General features: G+C 39.7%; 1 protein-coding gene across 3 annotated transcripts in view; it reads right to left on the reverse strand.

The window, feature by feature from the left end:
* LOC126266904 (UDP-glycosyltransferase UGT5-like) overlaps positions 1-13,948 on the reverse strand; it is a 70,056-nt gene that overhangs the window by 11,116 nt on the left and 44,992 nt on the right. For all 3 annotated transcript variants that reach the window (XM_049971580.1, XM_049971581.1, XM_049971579.1), the window contains exon 4: positions 10,381-10,600. In XM_049971580.1, the coding sequence (XP_049827537.1) occupies positions 10,381-10,600 (220 nt within the window). The remainder of the gene's footprint in view (positions 1-10,380; positions 10,601-13,948) is intronic.

Genomic DNA, 13,948 nt, shown 5'->3' on the forward strand with positions numbered 1-13,948 from the left:
GACATTGCCATCGCGGGAGACATCAAGCATGGAGTGATGACGGCGGTTCATAGCTGTCAGCCTGTCTTCGATTACTGCCACAGGTCCCATGAAAGCATAGGAGAATGTCTCACATAGCCTAATACTGCTCCCGCCAGCTTGCGTTTGTGGCAGTTACATGCTGCATGTTTCGAGCCACCATTCACCTTGATGACAGATCAACCTAATGCAGCAAAAATGTGATTCACCTGAAGAGCCAACATATTCCATCTATCAACAATTGAATCCTGATGGTACAGTGCCCACCGAAATTGTGATTGATGATGTCATTGGGTCAACACAAGAAAATGTAGAGGTGGTCTGCAGACACGCTTCCAAACCACATGTTCTATGAAGAGTCGTGAATGTCCAACCGTTTACTGCCTAATGGTAGTTTCGTTGCCCAACCTCTTTCCATAGATGCTCACATCAGTAGCAGGTAAAAATTAGACGAGTTACACTGTTTTTGATATGCTTGTTCACAGGCTCTGTGTAATAATAATCTGCCCTTTGTCAAAGTCATGTATCCCAACAGATTTCCTCATTTGCAACCCAATCTTCACTAAGATGATCACACATCTGTGTTCCACTTACATAATTTTGTTATGCATCATGTGCTTGTAATACTAACACGCGGCATCCACTGTCATGATGGGCAGTGGTCATAATGTTTTGGCTCGTCAGTGAATACTGTTTACCTTATATTGTTAAACAGTGGAAGTGATTTTGTTTTATTTGCTTCTTAAATGTTTCAGTACACTGTGTTGGATTTTCTAACAGTTTGAAGATTAACTGGACAAATATCAGTTTGACGTCAGAAAAGGTAAAGATACTACAGAAGCAAATCTGAAATGGCATTTAATGACAGAAGACAGATTGAACTAAAACCAGGATACTCTAGCATTTGTGGACCTAGAGAAAGACTTCAACAATGTAACCACACCAGTTAAAGACTTGAATGATTTCCAATGGATGTAAGTAATTTTGATTATTCTTAAATTGCATCCAAGTTTCCTTCAGTAACACTATTTTCTTGTTTATAATCAAGTCTACACCTAAATTTCCTCCCCACGCTCTCAGCAATAAAACGTATGTCCTGATTTAAATTCTACTCGGTCTTCAATTTTTTTCAATACCCTTCTGATAACCTTGTTGAATCATATTTGATATTATTAAATTACTGTTCCGGCTCTACTCATCTGCCTTCAGACCCTAGAGTACTGCAATTTATTGTTCTTAGACACAACAGCAACGTACCATAACCCAGTGAATGCTCCATGAGGTGCAGAAGACTTGTGCTTCTCAAGGATTTTTGGGACCTTACCAGGACACAGGACACAACAGGATACTGCATAAAGTGAATACAACTATAACCAGTCCGCATCCTAGTTACCTGTATATTTTCCACAGAAAGAAATCATTAGAACTTGTGGTAACAATGAAATGTACAATTATTGACTGCATGTGCATTATGAAGCACTTTCGTAGAAATTTTGAATCAAGCAGCATTAACATCTACCCATTGGCAAGTTAATACTGTAAAAAGAATCCCAAAAAATGGAGGTGCATATATTTTTACCAAATCAGGTATCAGTTTTAAAAGAAGGTGTGAAGCTGAATCACTGAATGCAGAAAAGCATTTTGAAGCAACAGCTGTGCAGTCATAATCATAGTCTTATAGCAGTATATGGATCACCTACTGAAGATACAAAAATAGTTATTAATCAGCTAGAAACAATACTTAACATTCTATTTACTGCAAGAGCCACTACATTGTGTTAGGGGATTTCAGTACAAACTTTATGAACGAAAGTAGGCTGAAAGACCAATTCTTAAATCTCTGATGTAGTTTTAACCTATTTCCTAACTTTTATGACCCTAAGAAGGTAACAAATAATACTGTCTTACACATATCTTTTTTAAAGTGTAGGTCCTACAGTGATAACCAATTTTGTTTTAGGGCTATCAGAGCACAATGATCTTGTCCTCAACATTCCTTCAGTGGCATTGAAAGAAAGAAAAACACACTTCATATATACAAGAAATTTTTCTAAAAAAAAAAAAAAAAAAAAAAAAAAAAAAAAAAAAAAAAAAAAAAAATAACCTGTGCAAACTTTGTAAATATCAAAGCAATGAGTCTTGGGCAGATATGCAGAAATGATGCATATAATTCCTTTCCCTCACTTTTTTGAGATGTGCTTTCCAAACAAGCTGTCAAGAATCAGACCCTATGGTAATGCAGAGGCAAGTCCCTCGATCACATCGGCATAAAAAAAAGGGTTGTAAAACTCTTAAAAAAAGAACTGTGTTAGTCAGATAATATTATATATCCTATATTTGCAAAAATAATATCTCTCTGGCATATAAATGTCAGACTGTTTCTGTATGCTGGCACAGCTGCATGTCTACAACACAATTTTGTAAACAGTTCTATGACAAAATCTCTTCATAGATGTATAGATGGTGATTTTTTTCACCTATTTGTGCTTTGCAGTTGAAAGCTGTCAAAAGCGCTGCCAGGTGTCAGGGATTTCCTCAAGTTGACTTGGATTACCTCAAGTTGGCTTGACTATAGGAGTCTCTTAGCTGCAAAGAATAAGTGTATTAAAACTTCACGCATCATGTGGCATTTTGTTATGTATCTCAGTGTTTATGATATTTCTTGAACCATGTGTGGTACCATGAGACACTTTTGTAGGCACTTTTAACTGCATATGTGGACACTGTCTGCGGAATTAATTTTTATAATATGTATCAAACAATGGAAAATGCAGGACGGAATAATGAAACTATTATGAAAAGGATAGGTTGTTACTCACCATGTAATGGAGATGTTGAGTCACATACAAGAAGTCTGGCCTTGGCAGCCTGAGACAGTGGTTTTTTGTGTGTGTGTGTGTGTGTGTGTGTGTGTGTGTGTGTGTGTGTGTGTGTGTGTGTGTGCATGCATGGGGGGCGTGCGCATGTGTGTTGTCGAATTAACATGAAGGGCGTTTGGTTGAATGTTACTTGTTTAGCAGACTTTTTCTTTAGAATATGTGTGGATGTTAAGAACAACAAGAGGGTATACTGAAAAGTAAATGCTCAGGCAAATTTCTGACTATTGATAGCTACATATGGCAGTCTGAAAACAAATCAAATGCTATTTGGAGAACTGTGAGGACAAACCGGGAACATATGCAGACCAGGTTATCGTTCTCAGAAATGTAGAGAATATTAATATTATAAAATAAAATTTGCCAAATTGTAAAAACATTTATTCTGTTAATGGAACAACTTCATTCAGCATAAAATTCACAATTCAAGAAAAATCAGAGAATGTTCAAAAGCTGTTTGTAGTGTGAAGGTAGATCGACAGACAAACAAGAAGGATTAAAAGCGAGAAAATATCCTTGAGACATAAAATGTTGGCAGGGGTAGATGAGGTACCAGTAGGTTTATAATTAAGTTGCCCCATGTAATTGCAAGGCCCTTGGCATATATAGCTACCTGATCTTTTAGTGAAGGAGAGTTTTGTAGAAGGTTGAAGATATCAAAAATGAAGCCATTGCTGAACATGTTGACTGCTGCAAGGCCACTGGTAGACACAGCAGAGGCTCATGCCATCACCGTGTGCCTGCTGCTGGTAGCTGGCAGTTGCACAAAAATGTTCAAATCTGTGTGAATTCCTATGGGACCAAACTGCTGAGGTCATCGGTCCCTAGATTTACACACTACTTAAACTTAAACTAACTTATGCTAAGAACAACACACACACCCATACCCGAGGGAGTACTCAAACCTCTGGCGGGAAGGGGTGCGCAATCCATGACATGGCACCTCAAACCACACGAGCAGCCATACTGCCCACTTCTGAGTAGACGACTATATTTTTAGAATTATATATTAATACCTTCAGCTGCTGATGGGTGTTGATATATTTCAATGGGGACAGGTAAAAATGTGTGCCCTCACCGTGACTCGAACCTGGGATCTCCTGCTTACATGGCAGACGCTCTATCCATCTGAGCCACTGAGGGCACAGAGGATAGTGCGACTGCAGGAAGTACCTCATACATGCCTCTCGCACTATTGGCCATGACCTTCTTCTTCTTCTGTGTGGATGCACACATATTACCCGACTCTTATGGGACCTGGTAAGAATGCCTTCCACGAGTAATGAGTGTGTTGGGTAGGGACACTATGAATGTAGTGCATAGACATATAAGGTGAGAATGTGGGTCTCGCAGGAGGCATGCCCGAGATAGTCACTGCAGTCGCACTATTCTCTGTGCCCTCGGTGGCTCATATGGAGAGTGTGTCTGCCATGTAAGCAGGAGATCCTGGGTTCGAGTCCCAGTTGGGGCACACATTTTCACCTGTCCCTGTAAATATATAAAGTTTCAAAAACGAAAGTTCAAAATGTTGAACAATATATTGTGTCCAATTTCCTGTACACTCATGTCAACTGTAAGCACTGTAACTGTTCATTTGCACTTCACAATATGCATAAATTTTTGACATGATTTTTGCATTTTCGGAAATACCATTTTGATTATCTGTTATGATGATCTGAAAATGGGTCCCAGCCCAAAACTAGTCATGAAATAAACATACAAAAAATTTGTGACTTTGGCTGGTTTTTCATTGAATTAATTAACAGAAGTTGCTGGCCCATAATTATTCCTGCATGCTGATAGTTTGTCAATCCATAAACACAAATTAATGCACAGTATTGCACTATACACCATTCTAAAGAGAGTGGAGCATGTGGTCACTGGTGGATGCATTGCATCAGGTGTAAATCTCTGTTGTGTCTGCTGGTGGTCACATGGCAGTCAACATGTTAAAAGTGTCGACGCAGATAAAACAGCAATCGGCACTGTATAAGTTGCTCGAGATTCATGTCGATGAAAACTTATATTTTAATGACCATGTAATAAAACTTGTGCAGAAACTCAATTCAATCGGTTTTGCTCTTAGCATTATCACAAAAGTTTGTACATCAGACGGTTCCAGGACAGCATACTTCTATTGTAACATATGGAATAATATTCTGGGGTTCAACCACTTGCCAACTGAAACAATTTTTTTGTTACAGAAGAGAGCTGTCAGGATAATAATTCACAATCCCTGACAGATATACTGAAAACCCGTATTCTGAAAACATAAAATACAGGGTGTATCAGAAAGAATCATCCAATCTGGTACATCTATATTTCTAAAACTAATAAACATATACAATGAATTTTGTTTTTTGATGACAGAAAACTCAAAAAGCATTTTTCAAAACTTTTCATAGCTGTTCAACGTGCCCCCCTTTACATGCACGGCATATGTCAATGTGGTATTCAAATTGTTCACACACTGCAGCGAGCATTCTTGAGTTACATTCTCCACAGTTGCTGTTATGCCATGTCCCAATTCACTCACTGTTGTTGAAACATAAATAGTCTTTTAACCCCACAAGAAATAATCACATATGGTCAGGTTTGGTGCCCTTGGAGGGCACTAGTGTAAGGCTGAATCATTTGGTCCAGTGCGACTAATCCATCATTCAGTAATCCCTTGATTTAAAAATTTCCACACTTCCAGATGTCAGTATGGCAGTGCCCCATTCTATTGGTAAGTGAAGTCATTTGAATCAGTCTCCTATTGTAGAAAAGAAAGTTCTCAAGCATATTGAGATATGTGCTCCCTGTAACAGTGTTGACAGCAAAGAAAAATGGACCATATACCTTACCTCAAATAAAATAATAGTTATAATTTAAAAAAAAATGGATGATTCTTTTTGAAGTGCCAGGTAAAACTCGAGAGTTTGCTCTTTCCAACAGTCATTGCTCATGCACATATCTCAAATAACATGATAGTTATAATTTTTTAAAAATTGGATGGTTCTTTTTTTTTTTTTTTGCACCCTATACTAACAATACCTTCACTATACATAAACCGGCATGCTTCACATATCAGAGCCTATCATGAAGATTTCAGATAAATGCTTGCTTTCATACTTATTTCTAGTGTATGTTAGAAGGTTCAAGATGAAAATAAATTTAAAGCAGAAGTTTTTTTTAAAAAATTACTTGAATAATGCTTTTAAGCAGTGAGTAACTACACTGTTTGGTAACATTTTTCTGTTAATATTTACATTAAATAAAAACTAAAAACACTGTCTTTTCCCCAAAACATTTTCATTATATTTACATATCTAACAGACAGCAGTTGTGTGATATAAAACCTTTACTGCTCCACTGTTATACAAAAGGACTTGCTGGCTCAGTATTAATCTACCACAGTATTATTGAACATGGGAATGAGGGCACTTCCGTCACGTTATTGCGAGCTTTAGTCATTATATTTCATGAGGACACAATGAACTACTTGATACTATATGGACAGCTGTCTTGAAATCATTCACAATGCAATGTGTTTTCCTTAGTCACCACTGTACTTGTTTACTGCAATAACACCACTTGTTTCTGATATCAGTGACAGGAGGCCAAGTGCAATAATATTGTGGTGGAGTAGAACTGAAGAACTGACCATTATTTTTAATAACAGAAGCATATCTTTGTACATATTTGTATTACTATATATTGCATCACCTATGTGTTGTATGTGTTTAGTCTTTTGTGTATTATATTTCTATATTATTTTGTGTACATATTTGTATCTTCCATTTTCTTGTAATGGTTTCATATAAAATTATCATGTGCATTTGGACAACAACATTAGAATATTTACTGATGACAGACAAATAATGAAAAAATAAATATTCATTATTTGTGCTTGATGCTCTTGAATTTGCTGTGTTCACAGTTTAAATTATTGGATGTGAAGTCCACCTATTAAACAGAACCACATTTTTTGTGACCTAAACATGGTTCAACATCTCTGTGTGGTTATCAACAGATTTTCTTTAGCAAAATTTGTGAAATGTGAACATATTTTAACTGATAACTGATCTACAAAAATAGGGCCTAAAGAATAACTTTTGTAATTTTTTTGTTATTACCTTAATTTTACATTATATGCTCATACACTTAGTGCTTATGTACTTATGCATGTATACATAGCATACTATCATGTACTGGTAGTGTGTTACCTGTGACCAAATGATGGTAATGTGAATTAGGTGTGAGAGTTAATCTTACAATGTAATTTTGTTGTGCCAGGATATTTCACGCATGTATCTGCTATTAGTTACATTTTGCTTTGGCAGATCCTTTTTCTTTTGCATTCACATGACTTACTGAGAAGTACAATCAAACTCTGCACGTATTTTACAGAATTTTGTTTGTAATGAGCGCTTTTCACTTCACCAAAATATACTGTAAAAGTTTTTAATGTGTGCCTTATTTCATGGCACCGAATTTTGTTTATCCCCCCCCCCCCCCCTCTCTCTCTCTCTCTTTCTTTGTGTGTGTGTGTGTGTGTGTGTGTGTGTGTGTGTGTGTGTGTGTGTGTGAGTGTGAGTGTGAGTTTTAAACTTCCTGTGCTGTCTTTTTCTAAAGCTCCTTTACTGTGTTAAATAGTGTGCCTTTGCATATTGTAGTGTACTCATTTATAACCTGTTTCCTTCTGCTACTGCCTTCTGTATGCAGAAGCTTTCCTCTATTGTTGGTTTATGGTAGCGGCCATGGACATATTTTCATACTTTTAAATCAGCTTCTACTGCAGTTGGGGTGATTGATGTGTGATATTAGGTAGTCAGCAGATCTGCTGTGGGAGCTGTTACTTTTTAGAGCTCTGAGGTGTCCTAAATACCTTGTTTTATAGTTCCTGCTTGTTTGTCCTATGTATACTGTTCGGTCAGTTTATATACGCCTGATCAGTTGAATCTGTGGATGTTTCCAGTGTTTGGATCTTCGGATCATTTTCTATATTGAGCTGTCTGTTCTGTACCCTATGCGAAGTCTCTGTTTTGTTAGTATGTTGCCTATTATTTTAGATCAGTAAGTGCCATTTAGTTTCCTATGTGTGTTGTTGGTCTGTTATTCACCGCACATGCTCATTGTCTGTCTGTTGTGTTCTGTATTGTGTAAGGTCTAGTGTGCACATGGATGGCTCATTCCTTCTCCGTCTGCATATTTGTTGGTTTACTTTCTCTTTTATATGAGTATCATCACCATTTTGCACTGCTATTTGTTTTATTGTGTTTAATTTCTGTGTGTAGTTCTGTTTGCTTATGGGTGTTCCGTTTAGTCTGTGGAGCATGAATATGAAGCTTGTGTGCTTGAGGGCCAATGGGTGGTTTGATTGTGAATAGTGATGCTGGTGGTTGTTGGTTTCCTGAATATAGTGAAGTCTCGAGTGTTGTTTATCTTTTGTATGCTAAGATCTAGAAAATTTAGTGGTTGCCTTTTTCTGTTTCTAATGCGAGATAAATTTTTGGGTGTAAATTGTTTATTTCATTGTGTAGCTGTTTGTGTGTGTATGTGGTTCATAAATCAAGCATATATTATGTCACTGAAACAACGGCACCAGTTTACATCTTTGTATTTGTTTAGTTTTATTATGTGTCTGAAGAGCTTGTTCTTCTAGTTCTCTGCCGAACACAAAGTAATTTTGTGCTTTTATGCTCCACAGTATGGCTACTATTTCATCAATGTGTGCATCTGATGTGCCTCCTTGTTGTTTTAGTCTTCGTGTGATGCTGACAACTGTTTCATCAATTGGAATGCAAGTATACACTGATGTGACATCAAATCATATAAGTGTTATTGTGTCCAATATATATATATATGTCCTGCCACCTCTAGACCCTGCACGCTCCACCAGGTGGCGCTGATTCCTCTTCCCTCACCTGTACCCTGCTATCCCTCCCCCTTCCCCACTCCACCCTGGATTTTGGCTCCCGTTCAATGTCTTTCTGTTCCAGTGTGACCAAAGTGGACAGAGGTAGTGGTCATATGTATATGAGGTATGCTTGCTCGTATGAATGTGTGAGCATTTCTCTTTTCTGAAGAGGGCTTTGGCCAAAAGCTAACATGTAGCAGTATTTTCATCATGACTGTCTGCAGCTCAACACATCATCTTTATGGTGAGTAGCAATATGCCATTTTCATAATATTGTTGATATTCCAACACGAATATTCCATTGTTTAAATCATTAACTTAATTTTGCAATATTTCTTCAGTGCTTAAGTTTATTAATTTTGATTCTGAGACGTATATATAGCTGCAAAATATCCATATAAGAATATCATTAAAATAATTTTACATTATTTGTGTGTAGGCTGACATATTACATACCCATATTACTTACTCTTTGTCATGTAAAATTAGATATTCTCAAACATGATTTCAAAACATGTTAATGTGTCCACTGACCACCTCTCTTCCCTTGCCTTCAACATTGTGCGAATAGGAGGGAACTGGCTGTCACTTCACTGTACAGTACTTCTCTCATGGGCATTCATTGGCAGCAATGGTGTGGAGAGAGCCAAACAACCAGTGGGTGCAAAATTTTGAAAACTGTACTTCCAATGCTCATAACTGTGTACCCTCAGAATTATGGCCCTAGTTTTCACATGGAGCTGGTTGCTGGGACTGATATCTTGCAAGTATGGTTTTGTTCTCCTTAAAATATGAGGTCAAGTTGGTGATGTTTTCCTGTAAGATGGTCACCAGCTGGAGATCCTAATAGGGGACTATTTTACCTTCAGAATATTTTATCAAAGAGGGTTCCATCATCATTTAACCATATAGTAGAGCACCATACCCTCAAGGAAAATGAGAGTTGTATTTTCCTGTTGCTTTCAGCTATTCACAGCAATGGCACATCAAGGCCATGTTGCCTAATGTTACAAGGCCAGATCAACCTGTCATCTATGTTATTACTTCTACAACTACTAAAAAGGCTGCTGCCCTCTCCAGAATCAGTAGGTTAGTGTGGTCTTTCCACAGGCATCCCTCTGTTCTGGTTGCACCTAAGTACAGCTATTTGGTGAGGCCTGCAAGCGACCCCACCTTGGCAAGGTCCATTGTCCACATGGGTTACATAAATATAGAAAGTCTTCATTATATCACCACTGAAGAAACATCACTATAATCAAAAGCCAATTACATAATGTGGTTTGAGGTTTTGTGCTCTGAATAATCTGTGCCCGAAGTTACAGGAATAGCAAAGAAAAGAATCAACTCTATGTACTGATAAATTTATAAGAGATACACATAACAGAATATTGTGATTCCTGTGTGTTCCTTCTTTTCCATTCATCTCATGATGAAGAGATGCTAGATTTTGAAAACTCAAAATTTCCGTAAGCTGCTGCTCTAACTTAGTTTCTGTGATTGGTAAGTAACTACTATTCAAATTTGTATTTAATATAAATAAATAACATATTAACTGAAGAATATTATTTCCAATTGAAAACTTACTGAGTACATCAAACTGAGGTATCCAAGATTTTGTCATGAGATTTGCTGGACGTTCATACAATTCAGATGACCATCGCCAAAGTACACGCTGTTTGAGACGTGCAAATGCGTGGACCATTGCATCACGTTTTTCATCTGGCAAAGCATCTATTTTCAGTAGGGAACCAAAGCTAACATACACAACACCATATTCTGCTTCATCCATGAACTTTGCTATGTCCTGAAATTAAGAGATTTTTTAACAAGAGTTCTGGATGTATTAACTTTTTATATTAAGTGAATAGAAAAGGAGCAAACAAGATATAGCATTATGCAATGTTTGTGATGCTTTACTGTGAGGTATCACAATTTCCATCTTTCATTTTTTCATTCAGGGCAAAATGTTTGCTACAAACAATAGCACAATTGGTGTAAATATGAACATTCAGAAATCTGCTGAGTGAGGTATGTAGTTACAGAAGTGGTGTAAGGGTACAGTATCTCAGCCCCTGGTGCTATTTGTGCTGATGCAACTCTTACTGAAAGGAACTGACTCTCATAACTTGGGATGTGGCTCTTCTGATGATGGACACTATTGAAAAGTAATGATGATACATGATCTGCACACAAAAGTTGGAGATAGGTAGTAGGCAGTCAAGTCATGCATGAGCTGTAAGGAAGCATTTCAATCATGTGAGAACAAATTGTGGTTAAGTTTCATTACTCACCCATTATTTAGTTTGTGGCGGCTATTGACCAAGTCACGTGTAACATCTTTGTTTTGACAAGCTTTTTGTGGTAGTCTGTGGTCACACATGAAAGTGTACACACATGCACAGAGAATCAAGAATGCATATAGCTGTATATGTGTGCTTCTGAGTAATCAAATAGTGTTTATTACATGTGGTGTAGTGTGCATATTGGATTCTGCAGTCCTACACACTAAATAGTGTTTATTACATGTGGTGTAGTGTGCATATTGGATTCTGCAGTCCTACACACTAAGTCCTACAACACTAAAACCCATACTGGTGACCCTGAATTTTGTTTGTGAGTGCTACAACGAACTCTCGTACGGTCGAGTGGTACACAATGGATCGCTTGCTGCCCGCTACACCGTACATGTGCCAACAAAGTTTTTCAATAGACACTTCGGCATGGTTTTCCAACTATCCACCTTGTGTTTGCAATAGTTTGATTCAGTTCCGAACACACCGACTAGCTGTACTCAACAGGACAGTGCTTCTACATTCCCACAGCCACGTGTGCCGGCATCAGGTACGAACAATAACTTTCTGTTACCGTACGTGAGTCAGCAGTTGTGTGGCAGTATTCTGTACCAACAGAACGTTTTTCATGCACAAAATTTTGAATGCAAACATTTCACGTTGAATATGAACTTTCCATGTGTTCCGAGTGCTCAACAACGGCCGACACAATGTGCTCAAACCCCAGTGACTATGTTTACAGGTTTCCCAAAAGCCAGTGTGAACTTTCCACCTGAATCAGTGGCGGTACAAATCAAGCGCTTAAGACGGGAAATTTCTTGTTTATCCTGGAACTCCAGATTTAGCACCAACCCCCTCTACCCCCCCCCCCCCTCCCGTACTACCACCGTCCGCTTTATGAGTGTTTCTGACGGCACATGCTGTTCCTGCCACGTCTACCGCATGTGTTCCACAAACATTAGGTGATTTTAACAATTTTAATGCACCTGTAGGGGAGGGACTCGGAAACTATACTCCGTCGTTCTCTGCACATCGGTCGACTATGGTCGACTCTACTGCACAGGTCCATTCTATGCCTGTTGGCGTTACTCCATCGAACACCCAATTTGTTGATTTCTCTACCAAGGTCGAGCCAGCCGCGCCTACCATGCTGCGTGTCACTGACAGTGTCAGAAGCTGCTGCACTGCTACTGCACCCGAGCCAATTACACAGCAGAACTATGGACAGTGAGTGACAATTTCTGATAAACATTTATGTCAAGACTTCCCCATCCACTGGTCAAAGCTACCACACCTTCGCAAGGACTACCCACGCACATGATCTGCCCTGGTCGACCACGTCCTGCAGCAACACAGTGTTGCCTATTACAATTCGAAGTTCCTTTGCTTACTATGTCACCTCCATGATGAACTGGACCTGATCTGCGATACTGTGGCTTCGGCCCCCATGATGGACAAATATGCGTTCGCCCGACGCACTATCCTTGAGCGACTATCCACATCAACAGAGGAAGCTATCCACCTCATCAATCAAAAGTGGCTGGGTTCCAGATCCCCGTTGCAGCTCTGGTGTCATCTCCACGCCATGAGAGACACACATCACATGCCAGATGTTACACTTTGGTCCATCTGGTTGCTCAAACTTCCTCCAGTCTCAGGAGTTGGCACACCTGTGCGGCAGCTTCCATCGTGCAGTACAGAGTGCGCACAACTTGCTCCGTGCATGTGAGTGGGCCCAACACCGCCTGGCAGGCACCACCGTAACTCCTCTCCTACCAGTACTATTGCAACACAGCCGTCGGAGAAACCTACAAACAAGAACCCCTCCACTGCCACTTCGACCTCAGCCAGCACGATGGATGACACCACGTGCTGTCCACATTAGTGTTATTTCCATTCCAGCTTTGGCGGCGCGGCTAAGAAATGTTATTCTCCATGCGTGTTCCCAAACTAATAATGCGACCCAATTCAGACACTGCGGGCTGCGTTGCATCGCACAGACTCCTATCACATAATACTTCTTCTACTCATGGGCAAGGACACTTGTACGTGAAAGACCCAGTGTCTTGCCTTTCACTTCTAGTCGATACAGGGGCCGAGAGGTTAGTGCAATACCTTTGTCTGCAGGTATTAAATTCGAGCGTCAGCCTTGCCCCCCACTTCGAGCTGCCACTAAGTTCCTGATCCAATCTCATGGAGTAACTAATTTAAGCCTTAAACTTCAGGACATTAATACCTCCGTACAGTGGACTCTTGTTATCATGGAGGTGGATGAACCTGTGCTTGGGGTAGATATTCTCTTAGCACACACACTGTCACCTAACCTATAACGAGGTACACTAACCTTTAACTCGATAGACCGTACCACTGGTACAGGTATCTCTTCCCTCTAATCCGAGTGCGCCACTCTATTGTGTGAGCTAGCTAAAACCGCTGTTGCAGTGCTCTCTCTTGGATCACACAACGACGAACTTCGGGACACCAATGAAGCCCTCCATTTATGCATCGCTGCCATGCAAGCCAAGTTCACAGACACTCGTAAGCAGGTTGCCCAGCTGTCACAAACAGCCACGTCCCCTCACCCCGGGCACCGCTTCCTCCCACCTGCCGTCAATGCCACGTGACATTACTACTGCTGGACAGAATCTGTGCCTGTAACACTACCAAGTACCCCACCGAGCTCTACGACAAGGACTACCAGCGAATCATGGCCACTGCTGCTGACCTGCCAGTCTGGGACACACATGCGTGTGCATTACAGGTTAGTCATAGTCCATCAGGTGTGGGTCCATCATCCCCATCAGTGTTCGCGATCAGCAAAGGTACTGTCCACAGAATCAATACCACAGAAGGTCCACCGG

The sequence above is a fragment of the Schistocerca gregaria genome, chromosome 4 (assembly GCF_023897955.1).
Source record: "Schistocerca gregaria isolate iqSchGreg1 chromosome 4, iqSchGreg1.2, whole genome shotgun sequence".
In the NCBI taxonomy this organism is placed as follows: Eukaryota; Metazoa; Arthropoda; class Insecta; order Orthoptera; family Acrididae; genus Schistocerca; species Schistocerca gregaria.